Genomic DNA, 12,918 nt, shown 5'->3' with positions numbered 1-12,918 from the left:
CCTGGAGGAGACGTCTTAATCTAATTGCATTCAGCGAGAGTCCCCCGATATGTGCATGCGTATTGAACGCCATTTTCCTTGCGCATTTATGAGTAAAAAAAAGACGGTGTCGGGTTCAAAGCAAATGAGCAGCTTGTCCCATCACCCCTGCGTACAAACCACTACTCATTGGCCATTCGATGATGAACGAATATTCAGTAAAAAACGTAGCAATAATTGTATATTATATGAATAGGTATATGGGGACCCATTATCGGGCTTTTTTTTTTTTTTTTTTTTTTTTTTTTTTTTTTTTTTTAAATTAATTAATTAACGCAAGGTCAAAGTCCGGGCGTGGTGAAGTTATGACCAGACGTTAATAACTTCAGCACCCTCCACTGCGGTCTTTACCGGTTTGGTTTGCTCGTGCACGCTGACTGGAGGGTACAACGAGGGTACTCTGAGCAAAATCAAATGAAAATGAAGAACTTTTAACTCTTCTTAATTTCATGTCCCCTTTTTTTTTTTTTTTTTTTTTTGTCAAAAGTTGGTATGTTTAAGCGTTAGGAAAAGTCATTATATCTTCAGCGGATATATCTAGGGATTCGGAATTTCAAGCTTTAAGTTAGTTGTTATTAGAAATAGATTTAAATGATCAACTTTGACAGTAGATTTCACTATTGCCATTCTTATCATTCATATTTCAAAATTAGTTATCAAATAAATTTCGCCGTATCGTCTGTGAATAGTTTATTAAGAAATTGCTAATTATAAATTGACTATCATAATCCAAAATTTCAGCTTAACATTTGATGTATCAGATAAATATAATGTTATCAAAATTTTAAGATTGGAATAATCTATAAAGCTATAACGAAAAACTCATTGACCGACAATTCACTGACGATTAACGACATGAACCTGTCGCAGTTTTAACTATATTTTCATTCTGATATATTGCTCTGTTATCGTATTACGAAATTGGCTAATATTCGAAAAGTCAGTCGCCCGTTTTGAACTAACTTTTATAAATGAAATATGTTTTCTGAAGTATTCAATAGGTAATTAAAGGAGACAATGAGACACTATGTCACATATGTCACAATTGCCTAATATTCGAAAAGTCAGTCGCCCGTTTTGGACTAATATTTACAACTGAAATGTGTTTTCTAAAGGATCCAATGAGCAATTAAAGGAGACAAAGAGACATTATGCCACAAGGAATCTATCATTTTTATTGTGAACGCAGAGTCAACAAAATATAGTGTACCTAAAAAGAGTTATGTCACGGGTCCTGGGCTCAGTCTTTGCAAATGTTTCAAGGGCTTTTGGTAATGATACATTGAAGGTAATGTCGTCATTGAGTACGTTGGGCACTGTGTCATTTGTGTCCAAATGACTGTCATTACCATTCAAAGTCACATTCAAAATCATAATCTGAAAACAAGTGCTCGAGGCAGAGATGTCACTGCTAAATTAAGGTGTCCAATACGCAAACAAGGTCATTTGTACCGCTAATGTGGTAGATCACTTAAATGAGTGTTTTGAAGGACCTGGTGAAATAAAAAATGTTACCAATTTATATAGATTTCGAAAACTTTATTTTTCAAAAATCTCTGGGGTAGGTGGGGTGGGTTATTGCTCTACTTTCCCCTAAATTAAAATATCTAGATCAACATATCGATTTTTTAGAAGTCATCTTATTTCACATACCTGCTATAATAAACTTGCCATCCGGAAACCGAGGCCACAGGCAACGCCTTCAAAAAAGGCTACATGGTCCAATTGACATTTTGCTTATTTAAGTAGTTTTCAAAAATAATGATTACATATCATAAATCAAAATCCAGTGGCAGGCCAAAATGGTCAATTTCACAACGTAAGTGGTTAGTTAAAACGGTGGTTAAAAATCTACCAATCATGGTCATCCTTGACACGGCTAATTTTGCCAACCAGATAAATACGGCCGCCGTGGGAAGGCACTTCACTGTCGAGGGAGGTTTCGACAGAGAGATAGGACCAAGGACCAAGTGACCGTCATCACCATGCAAACAGCTCTAGCCGTGCTGGTACTCCTACTGGGGGTTGCCTCTCTCGCAAGCGGACAAGGCCTTGTATTCCCATGCGCCAGCATGCAGGCCGTGTGCCGCTATCTGGGCCGTGGAACCACGGTGAAGATGACCTATCCAACATCGGTCAGATCCTGCATCTGTGGATCCGCAGCCGGACCCTCTCCGGGCAATCCGGTAGGATGCAACTGGAACCCCATGGGCGGTGAACTCGACGCTCTTGGAAAGTGTCACAATATGCAAGAGGTAGGTTGACTGTTGTAGAGTCCACAGCCCGATATGACGCTATAAGGCCCTTTGCAGCTAGATAACATTATTTTGTTTTCTGGAGACGAAACCAGTCAAAATGTAGTAATCTAGCTCCGCAAAGGCCTATTGCAGTTACATGCTGTTGTGATTATTTGTTACATTTTTAGCTGTGCCTTTAGATCCTAAAAACTAGCAATAAATAAAATGTAGACAGATAGATAGATAGATATAAGAAATATAATAGATTAGAAATAAATAAGATACGTTTTAATAATTAAAGAGGTTTATAAAATGACAAATAAAGAAGCCATAGAGTCTTTCCGTGTTAATCTTTTGGACTCATGGATTTCACCTTCCACATAAAGGCAGTCAATTTGAAAATATCTATAACATGTTAAAAAGTAGCGGACTAAGACCATTACATAGAGAATATTCCTACCTATCGCTCAGTAAATGTCGATTTGTCAACCTAATTAGTGATAAGTCAACATTGAATTCACAATAGATTTTGAATGCTGACTTTTAAATGTTGATTCAGGATTAAATCTTCGTTAATCAACGTTAAAACTTAATTTGAATATCAGGCGCAGCGTTTATTCAACATGTTGTACTGATTTACTTTTCATAGTTATCAATATGCTCTTCCTTGGACAATATTTGACAACGGTCCAGTTCTAATATGAGAGCTGGATCAACAAAAATGGCATCGATAATCATAAATTGCCATATCTTATACTGATTATTATTTTTTAATTTTATTTTTGAACTGTTCTTTTCCATTTTCAAACATACATTGGTGCAGTGCGGGCGAGCAATGTTTCTTTAATTAAATATTCCGCAATTAAGTATTCCATGACAAGTTTCATCAAACGATCAAATTAATCAGAAACGTTCTGAAACATTATCATATTCGTATATATGGCGCAGATTTTCACCTATGATTTTCCTCCAACAAACACATAAGGTATTTGAAAGCTACAGACATAATTGGCATATCCATGCATTCCATCGTTACAGGTGTGTTCACACGTGGATAAAGATCACGAACGTGTGCAAATTAACTGGGATGATGGATCGGCAAGATTCGGCTGTGTGTGCGGGTCCGACCACCCCCCCGGCACTCCAAATTTCGCAGTTGTTGGCTGTAACTGGAGGCCTCCATTAGGCCGGCGCCTGCCTCCAATTGAGAAGTAGGAATTAAAGGTGGGTAATTGATCTAATGCATTATCACTCGATAGAGCTGATAAATGTTTATCTAAAAATGTAAGGAATCAATTCTCCTTTCTCTGATCTCTTACCCTCGCCTCTTTCTTTTTAAAGGCACATAACGCGACGCAAAAAGAACAGGCTCGTAGTCAGGTGGGGGAGGTCCATTCTGGTAAAAAATTTGATAAGATGCACGACGATTTCATGATAAAGGTCCGCTTTTCAGAAAAAAAACCCCTCTTTTTAAACTGTTGGCGGGCCTGAAGAAGATGGGTGATTCAGGAAATTTAGTAATTTTCTCTCAACTAGATAACTGCCTTATGGGTCGTAATTCTATGAACGGTTTCGGTTAACCTTTGTTTAAAGGGACAGCTGAAATTTCTTAAACAAAAGTCTGATACATAAAGGTCAAACGCCCTTGTTTGCCCTGAATCCTGTTCCTTTGAATCCATCAACGAGTTACACATGATTTCCAACTCAAATGACCTCTAAAGTACTTAAACGCCGCGGCAAAACTGTCAAAAAATACCAAATTTCCCCCAGCCGTTTATCCATCAGACTCGAACAGTTATCAGATTGTAATAATTTTCATTCTATTTTCAGCAGCCCACCCCTATCCAGCACGAACAGACGACAAGAGGCCGCCTACATCATCTGAAACTGAAGAATAAGAAAATTCTAAATTTGGATTTCGGCTCATGTCTGTAATAAATCGCTGCATGAATCAATTTTATTCTTTATTTCTGATTTCCTTCCTACACAGTGAGTTAAGAAAGGTATGAAAAAATAAATGAATAAATGATTCAAGTTACTATTGTTGCGTTGACTTAAGCTTTTGATCACTCACTAATTCTCATTCTGTGTTAAGCCTATCTAACACAGAAGTTGATTCAAATGTATGAAATTATTTGAACAAGTCTCAACCTCCTGATAATAAGGACTGAGTTTAACTGCCGATATAGGGCCAATACCCTAATACATAAAGATGACAAGGTATTTGCAGCTGTACCCAGTACAGGGTACCTGCTCAAGAAAAAAAATTCAAATTATATCTACTAGGTCATTAATGTGATACCTACTCCAGTAGTGAAAAAAATTCGTGGGCTTTACTCTCAACTCTAGACGGAAGCATTCAGGTACGGAGATTATCCGAGCTCCCGGTCGGCTTCCTTCCGTTTCTCCCATCACCCTGTGAAGATCTGAGGCGGTGCCTAAGTGGCACAGGAACAATACGTAGTGCCTCGATATGAAACCAGACAACTTTGGTGTTTTTAGTCTCCAAATTCTATAAAATATCAATTTGTCTTATAAATAGGCCGACCTAGGATTTTTTTAGATGGCGTGCGATTATATTTATTATTATTGAAGATCCCAATTACAACCAAGACGTATTTTGGTTTAGCGCTTTTTAGATTTTTATTAAAAAATTCAATTTTTACGAGGCTATGAATCGTCTCCTGTAGATTAGTGCAATTGCCTCGCTTTCATAAAAATTAAATTTGTTGATCATTTCGCGGCAGTGAAAGTTTAATGCGTTACGTCGGTAAATTTCGCCGACCTGGTGGCTTTTCTGATATGAAATGCCTAAACTTAACTTTCCTACATTTTCGAATGCAATTAGTAATAACATTCATATTAGCGATCAAGCACGTATGTTCTTATGAAGAGTGGGGGAGGGGTGGAAAATTCCCTTGGGGCCACATATAACACTTTAAATACAAAAGGAACCCCCTTACAGTAAAGGCAAAATAAATTTTATTCTAATGAAAGTCCAATGGCTTTACTTTTTAATACAACCAACAGAATATTTCCAATATAATTTCTCAAAACGACACCAGAAAGCTAATTAAATTAAATCAACCAGACGGTAAACAGTGGCAGACTTTGTCAATTTCACCAACTTGTTTATTTCAAACAACGTACTTTCGCACATGCGCAATCATTTGAATCCTGTGCTTGCCTAAGTCCCTTTTACTTCATAAGGGCGCGTGTTAATCAATTTTAGTGTTGGATGGGCTTACCATTCAGAAAATAGCTACGTAGAGTGTCCCTTCTTTTAGGGAAAAGTGCGGCTTTAATAATCTTTGGACTTTCGGCATGTACCTGAAAAAAAAAAAGAAATTTGATGAAAATCTTAAATAAACCATTGCACCGAATAAACCACCATGATCTTGAGTTCTTTACTTCCAGGAAGGATTAAAAAGACGTCAATACGAATTTGACTCTCATCAAAATGATAACAAAGATGTTTTAAAGTTCCCTTGATAGTGGTTCAGGGTCTATGGTGAACAAGTGAATTGTTTTAGCTACATATTAAAAAATACATTCTTTAAAGCATGCTCACTTAGTCAGCTGACAAGGGAGTGGATAAGAATAGCAGTGGATTGAGGAGGGAGAGTAGAGTTACGTTGAATCGTAAGGGTTGAGTCCATCCCATTGAAAAGGGGTGTCAGGTGGGACGAGTCCATTCCACCAAAAAGGGGTGTCAGGTGGGGCGAGTCCATTCCATTGAAAAGGGGTGTCAGGTGGGGCGAGTCCATTCCATTGAAAAGGGGCGTCAGGTGGGGCGAGTCCATTTCATTGAAAAGGGGCGTCAGGTGGGGCGAGTCCATTCCATTGAAAAGGGGCGTCAGGTGGGGCGAGTCCATTTCATTGAAAAGGGGCGTCAGGTGGGGCGAGTCCATTCCACCATAAAAGGGGTGTCAGGTGGGGCGAGTCCATTTCATTGAAAAGGGGTGTCAGGTGGGACGAGTCCATTCCACCATAAAAGGGGTGTCAGGTGGGGCGAGTCCATTCCACCGTAAAAGGGGTGTCAGGTGGGGCGAGTCCATTCCACCGTAAAAGGGGTGTCAGGTGGGGCGAGTCCATTCAACATGAGGAGGGGTGGCAGGTGGGGCGAGTACATTAAATTGGACAAGCGACAGGTGCATTGACCCCATTTTACCAAAGGTGCCTTATGGGGCAATTCAATTCTATATATTTGAAGGTTCTCAAATTTAGCTTTTCCACAATTTAATAAAACTTCGCATTATTTACTGTGCATTATTGAATTTGTTAGATTCGAAATAGGTCACAAAACACAAAATAATCATAAAATATATCTCTTTTTTTTTCTCACTTTGGTTCCATGAATAGGGAAAAGGTGTGTTCTTATATTCCTTTAAAATATACATGTTGGGAAAATTTAGACTTTACCATAATTAGGTTAAGTCAGAATATTTTCACTTTTTTCCTCTTTCTTTTTAAATTTGAAATATTCATGTGAATAATAAGTCACCAAATTATGGAAGCATAAACCAGAAACTGTCGAAAATGGGTCCGTCCTATATTAAGAAATATAGGCAAACTATTTCTAAGAGGGACGACAAACTAATAAGTTCCATTTTGCTATTAAACAGAAATTGAATGTGAATAATATTACTCATTTCTTCTTATCATATAACTTTTATCGTTATTATCATAACATCATAACAAAATAAAAAACAGAATTTCATAAGTATTTATTCAATTTTCACATAATATATGCACGGTTCCTGGATGTGAAACGAAGGCTTGGTACGGAGGGTTGTTTGCAGGGGCATGTTTTGCAGAATCTCGTTGAGCTGCTGAAAAGAGAAAATAATGTTTACAACTATGGACTAAACGGAGAGGCTATTAGTATACGCAAAATACACGTAATATCACAACGGAGAGGGTACTACTCATAATTGAAACGGCGTGATTGTTTACTGGCTTGTCTGATGTTCATGCTCAGCTAGCCAGGAAAAGCAGGGAGCGTCCTGCATCCCGTACTTTTGGAGTCCCAATGCATTGTAACCAATAAATTCTACCATTCAGAGGGACACGCATGTGGTTGTGTAATGGAAATAGGCTACTATTAGTAGTACATATACAAGGACTCATGTTATAAAAACATGTATTTGTCGTAAATATAATTTAATTCGTCTGCTGCTTAAGCATTTAATGGAAGAAATAGTGATACTTACAAATATGTATTTGCTTCTACACCTAGTAAAAAGTCGATCTTCTGACTGCACCACATGCCCATACTGTGTCTACACCCAACCCTGTCCAACTTCCAAGTGACCGTTCGTGACGAAAACTCTCACTTTGACGAGCAACGTACTTATTGTTATGCAAATTACAGCGGGTATGGTTCATTTTAGGTGAGAGGCTGTCACTGAAACTGGTCACGAATGGTCAATAATAATCCGGCGGTGATGCCTTTCCTTACGCTCAGTGCTCTGCATAAAATCGATGCCTCATACTTACGCTTACATGTACCCCTTGCCCAAGTATGGACGGATATATATTGCACCCAGGACCCCCCTGACCCCCCTCTGAATCCGCCACTGTATAGGCCCTATATTGAGAGAGTGGGAGAGAGAGAGAGGCGCGAAAACGAGACACCCCTGTCCGATATTAAACTAGAAAAGCACTCCAAGAGCGCAGACCTCCGCCAAGGCAGCATTTTTTTTATTATTATTGATTATTGATTGATTATTGATCCGGACAACCACTAAAAACTAATAACTTCTAAGTTAACCCATTTCTGCTAAGTTATCCCATTTCTGAACTACCCTGAATATTTCATCAGAATCGGTCCATAACTTTTTACTTATGTTGATGATTGATTTTTGATTATTGATTATTGATTGATTATTGATCCTTATCACCACCAAAAACTAATCACTTCTTAGTGAACCCATTTCTCACCTACCCTGAACTTTTCATCAAAATCGGTCCATAACTTTGTGAGTTATGTTGATGATTGATTTTTTATTATTGATTATTGATTGGTTAGTGATCCGGATCACCAACAAAAACTAATCACTTCTAAGTTAACCCATTTCCCACCTACCCTGAAAATTTCATCAAAATCGGTCCATGAATTTTTTAGTTATGTTGATGACAAACAAACAAACAGACAGACGGGTGAAAACATAACCTCCTTGTAATAAGAAAATACCAATATCATTAAAGACACATTAGGTTTTTTTTTTTTTTTTCGAATCCTTGCCAATAAAGCGAGGCAACTGTTTTGTATTTGTATATCTCTCGTCTCCCCCGACCACCACCACCCTCCCCCCCCCCCCCCCCAATCCCCTCACTCCTTGAGAAAAAAACTCCAATGACCAGCAACGAGTCAAGCGGGTCAAGGTCTAAAATTGAAGTTTATCTTGGATGAATGCAATCGGTGAACAGTTATTTTACATTTCATCAACTGGACACAATCATAATGAACAAGAGTTAGTGGATCTGTAAAACTGACTTAGACCTCTCTCGGCCTACTTGGGGGCCTGTAAACATTCTGCGACATGTAAATGTAGTAGCTGACTACTCATGTTAAAAAGCTAGAAGTGACAGAATCAACCGTATAGACTACAACGTTGACAATAAGGTAGGCCTACATGTAATTGGTGATTTATACTATAGGCTATAGGCCTATATGGCAGGGTATGTTTTACGTCTTTAAATAGAAAATGTAACTCTCAAGCCTACTTCAAATGAATAATACCAGAATGCACATTTGTCAGTTTTGCTTTTAAGTATTGTCATTTGTAATATGCTAAAGTGTCTCTGAACTCCTGCTGAATTCTACTATAATCTTATTATACTGGTATGTGTTTATATAGGCCTACTAGTACTATCAGCCGTACTACAAGTATGCAGGCAGAGCATACAGTAGCATGCTACATATAGGCCGCTTCTTATGTGAATTCTATTTTCACTTACAGTGTGAGGTCACCCTCCTTCGGGTCGCGTCAGCAAATTCCTACAGTGCGGTATGGTCAGAGCTATGTGTCCCCTTTGTGTTTATATGGACATTTGGCAGTCACTCATTATAAGCAGAAATACTTTCATACCGTTCGCTTACGGCTAACCTGGACGTAGGCCTTCATCAGACTGATGTGAGTAGATGTTATTACTCACCCTTTAAAACGCTAAGTGGTAGGCCTATAGCGTCCTTGACCCGCTTATTAATGCCAGGTAGCTCGCTTCCCTTCCTCCCCTCCCCTCACGTCCTTATTCTTTAATTTTGGGTCCTAGTAAGCAAACGGTTTGAAAGTATTTCAGCTTGTGTTTTATAATTATCATATATGATCCAGCTACCAAGCTGATGAACATTTTTGCTCGGTACTGACTGATGTAAGGAGCAACCTAATTTATTTAATTGTCATTTTTTTTTCTTTTCTCTTAGAGATGTCTTCCTCCTCCACAGGAGGAGCGAGTGATGTTATCATTCGCCCCGCGACTGGAGCAGACCTAGAGGCACTATTTGCTTTGACCATTGAAATTGGTTGGATTGTTTCCAAAGAGCTGTTTACCGCGCTGTTTAATATTGTGGAAGACGGCCACTATGTTGTAGCTGATCTACATGGGAAAATAATTGGTGAGATAAAACCCTGCATGGATTGAATTGCATCCGTCGTTGATCGATATATGCCGATAAATAGCTGTATACAAACTGGTGGCTGCTTAGCTGCAGTTCTCGTTCGGCCGTATTGCTGTCAGTTGTACGCAAAGTATATGGCGGGATGTGGGCTAGAATATGGCTTTCTGTGATAAAGATTTTAGTAATATTGGGTGTTGATACGCCCACGACTTTGAACGTTGTAAATTTGTATGAAGTTGAGGGTTCTAAAAAAGAATTAGCTTATGTTTCCCAAATAAATTTAAAGAATAAATGATTAGAAAGACAGTGTGCTTGAAACCCATGCATTGATTAAAATACTAGTAAGTATTTAATTACGGCCTATTGTAATATCTGTTTGTAATAATCATTTATCAAATTGTGCATAACTATAATCGAAGAAGTAATGGATTTTCATATCTTCGGTAAATCTGATACATTTTGAGACTTGCAGGAGTAATGTTTTTTTTTTTTTTTTTTTTTTTTTTTTTTTTTTTTTTGTAGTAGTAGTAGTAGTAGTAGTAGTAGTAGTAGTAGTAGTAGTTGTATAGTACTTAAGTTTTTGACCCCTTTTAAAGTATTTTTAACGACAAACATCCCTTTAAGCAGTTCCTTGCCTGAAATAGTAGAGAAATTGCTTTGCCTGTGTCCCAGTATGTGTTTAATTCTGACCAGTGGCTTATATAACAGAGTGATGCTTAACCTTTACCTTTCGTTCCCGTAGGTTCACGATTCGTCATCATTTTGGACGAGAAGACGGCCATGTTTGACTTCCTGATTGTGGCCAAAGAACACAGAGGAAAAGGAATAGGTAAGTAAATAACCTAATTGTATAAAGTATATCGTTTTATGTAACTGTCCGTGAAAGGTCTCGCGGAACAAGTCTTTATAATTATTTTTCCATAATATCCTTCAGCGTGTGAACCGCTATATGACTTGCTCTCAATAATTCACACTATCGAGTTTTGGTTTTATATAAATATTAAGTGCAAGAAAAAAATAAAATGGAGATATGGTTAAAGCGTGTTGTTTACTTTCAAATTCAGTATCTGTCGGTATTAATTAATTAATTTATTTATTTTAGCAAAGAAACTAGCAGAGGCCACCCTGAAGATTGCTGGGGACAGAAATATAGTAGTTTGGGCACTTCCTGAACGAGTTGAGCCGAACTTGAAGGTCGGCATGAAGAACGGGGGCGGGAACTTGTACCGCTGTGACTGCCGCCTGGATGTGGGGACCTTGCACGTTGACAAGCAACAAGAGACGGCTTCAGTGAAGGTTGTTCCCACGAGTGAAGTCGACTTCGAGGCCTTACTCGCCTATGATACTTCTATCAACATGTTTCAGCGGAGAAAATTTTTGAAAGTTTGGCTGGCGAAGCCATCAGCCGTTTCTTTCGCTGCTCTCACAGATGGCGGTGAGGTCGTGGGATACGGTCAGGTGCAAGACGCGCCAGAAGCTTATTCCATATCACCGCTTTATGCTGATAACCCGTCTGCGTTTGTGCTGCTACTGAAAGCACTCATAGAATCGATTCCAAAAGGTTCCAAGGTTTCTATGATTATAAACGTCGACTATACTCCTTGGAATGAGATTAAGGAAAGGAACAAAGACGTAGTTAATTTTATAAAGGATAAACCAATCCAAATGATGTACACGAAAGAAAACTTGATATTACCCAAATTTGGGAGCGTTTTTGCATTAGCTTGTACTGGAGCTTTTCCAGTATGAAAGACTAAGACTATACGTGTACAAGAATTTATTTCGGCTGTTTGTGTATTTAGATATACAGAATGTACCCGGCTTTATTATGGACCAGGAATATAATGCTCATAAGCAAGCGAGATTAACAGAATCTCTTTATACAGTAAATGTACATGTTAGTAGTTGCTTTTCGAAATTATGTACAAAATTATTCTGTAATGGACATTATTTTCAGCAGTTTATCTGTGATGCGACAGGGAGATGGTGCGAAAGGGACATTTTAGGCAGTTTATCTGTGGTGCGACAGGGAGATGGTGCGAAAGGGACATTTTAAGAAGTTTATCTGTGGTGCGACAGGGAGATGGTGCGAAAGGGACATTTTAAGAAGTTTATCTGTGGTGCGACAGGGAGATGGTGCGAAAGGGACATTTTAGGCAGTTTATCTGTGGTGCGACAGGGAGATGGTGCGAAAGGGACATTTTAGGCAGTTTATCTGTGGTGCGACAGGGAGATGGTGCGAAAGGGACATTTTAAGAAGTTTATCTGTGGTGCGACAGGGAGATGGTGCGAAAGGGACATTTTAGGCAGTTTATCTGTGGTGCGACAGGGAGATGGTGCGAAAGGGACATTTTAGGCAGTTTATCTGTGGTGCGACAGGGAGACCGCGTGATCTTTGGCTTGAGTAAGATTTTAATCATTTTATAGTGATAGGACGTATGGTGTATTTGTCATTTTTCATGTACTAGTAGTGCAATATGTGAACTTAAAAATAGCTGGTATATACTGGCATGTGTACGTTTCTGTACTGAGATAGATAAAATGTTTGGTATAATCGTGTTTAAATATGTAGACTTTGCTGGAGGAGAGACGAACAAGTTTAGAGTTCTGACGGTAGAGGGAGCATGTGCATGAGGGTCCGTTTTGATTGGTATAAAAAAGCATTTCCAAAGTGAAGAAAAACTTAAACAATGCAGTCTCATGTATCGATATTGATGCCATTAAAGCGTGTTCCCGTGTGCGTTAGTGTACATGAAGATGCATACGTTGTCCATATATCAGTCGCTTTCTCGAACGTGATCACAAATTGGCCGACATACAGGGGTGATACAAGTAGTACACGTCGCTCCTTGTTTCAGACACGCAAAAGCATGAACATAGTGTATGGTTACAAGAAAGAGAGACGAGAGGAAAATAAATATATAGCATAATTATATATACTCGAACGTTTGTTCTTAGTTTGTGTTAGTATTTTTTTTTACAAGTTTATTTACTTCAGTGGAAGAACATACTTGTACG

At 38.5% G+C, this 12,918-nt stretch overlaps 2 protein-coding genes across 3 annotated transcripts; both read left to right on the top strand.

The window, feature by feature from the left end:
* Window positions 1-1,869: 1,869 nt before the first annotated feature.
* LOC106179212 (uncharacterized) lies at window positions 1,870-4,314 on the top strand. 2 transcript variants are annotated; one of them, XM_087013993.1, is made up of 3 exons: window positions 1,870-2,294; window positions 3,315-3,500; window positions 4,110-4,314. In XM_087013993.1, the coding sequence occupies exons 1-2, from the start codon at window positions 2,025-2,027 to the stop codon at window positions 3,489-3,491; spliced, it is 447 nt and encodes a 148-aa protein (XP_086870119.1). In that variant the 5' UTR covers window positions 1,870-2,024; the 3' UTR covers window positions 3,492-3,500; window positions 4,110-4,314. The 2 variants fall into 2 exon arrangements, with proteins under 2 accessions (XP_086870119.1, XP_013418198.2); XM_013562744.2 differs by having other exon boundaries at window positions 1,875-2,294; window positions 4,107-4,314.
* A 4,392-nt stretch (window positions 4,315-8,706) lies between these two features.
* LOC106166036 (uncharacterized) lies at window positions 8,707-12,849 on the top strand. The gene is made up of 4 exons (XM_013544435.2): window positions 8,707-8,904; window positions 9,706-9,897; window positions 10,643-10,729; window positions 11,003-12,849. Exons 2-4 carry the CDS (start codon window positions 9,708-9,710, stop codon window positions 11,647-11,649), a joined length of 924 nt encoding a protein of 307 aa, XP_013399889.2. The 5' UTR covers window positions 8,707-8,904; window positions 9,706-9,707; the 3' UTR covers window positions 11,650-12,849.
* The last annotated feature ends 69 nt before the right edge of the window (window positions 12,850-12,918 follow it).

This window comes from Lingula anatina, chromosome 5 (assembly GCF_051362555.1).
Source record: "Lingula anatina isolate TDL-2025a chromosome 5, LinAna3.0, whole genome shotgun sequence".
Lineage (NCBI taxonomy): Eukaryota > Metazoa > Brachiopoda > Lingulata > Lingulida > Lingulidae > Lingula > Lingula anatina.
This window is presented reverse-complemented; position numbering and strand designations above follow the sequence as displayed.

Bases quoted from the DNA above. Each gene is read 5' to 3' on its own strand.
- LOC106166036 (XM_013544435.2), top strand. From the start codon at position 9,708: ATGTCTTCCTCCTCCACAGGAGGAGCGAGTGATGTTATCATTCGCCCC. The intron at 9,898-10,642 runs GTGAGATAAAAC...TCGTTCCCGTAG, and splicing joins TCTACATGGGAAAATAATTG to GTTCACGATTCGTCATCATT. The intron at 10,730-11,002 runs GTAAGTAAATAA...TATTTATTTTAG, and splicing joins ACACAGAGGAAAAGGAATAG to CAAAGAAACTAGCAGAGGCC.
- LOC106179212 (XM_087013993.1), top strand. From the start codon at position 2,025: ATGCAAACAGCTCTAGCCGTGCTGGTACTCCTACTGGGGGTTGCCTCT. The intron at 2,295-3,314 runs GTAGGTTGACTG...CCATCGTTACAG, and splicing joins AGTGTCACAATATGCAAGAG to GTGTGTTCACACGTGGATAA.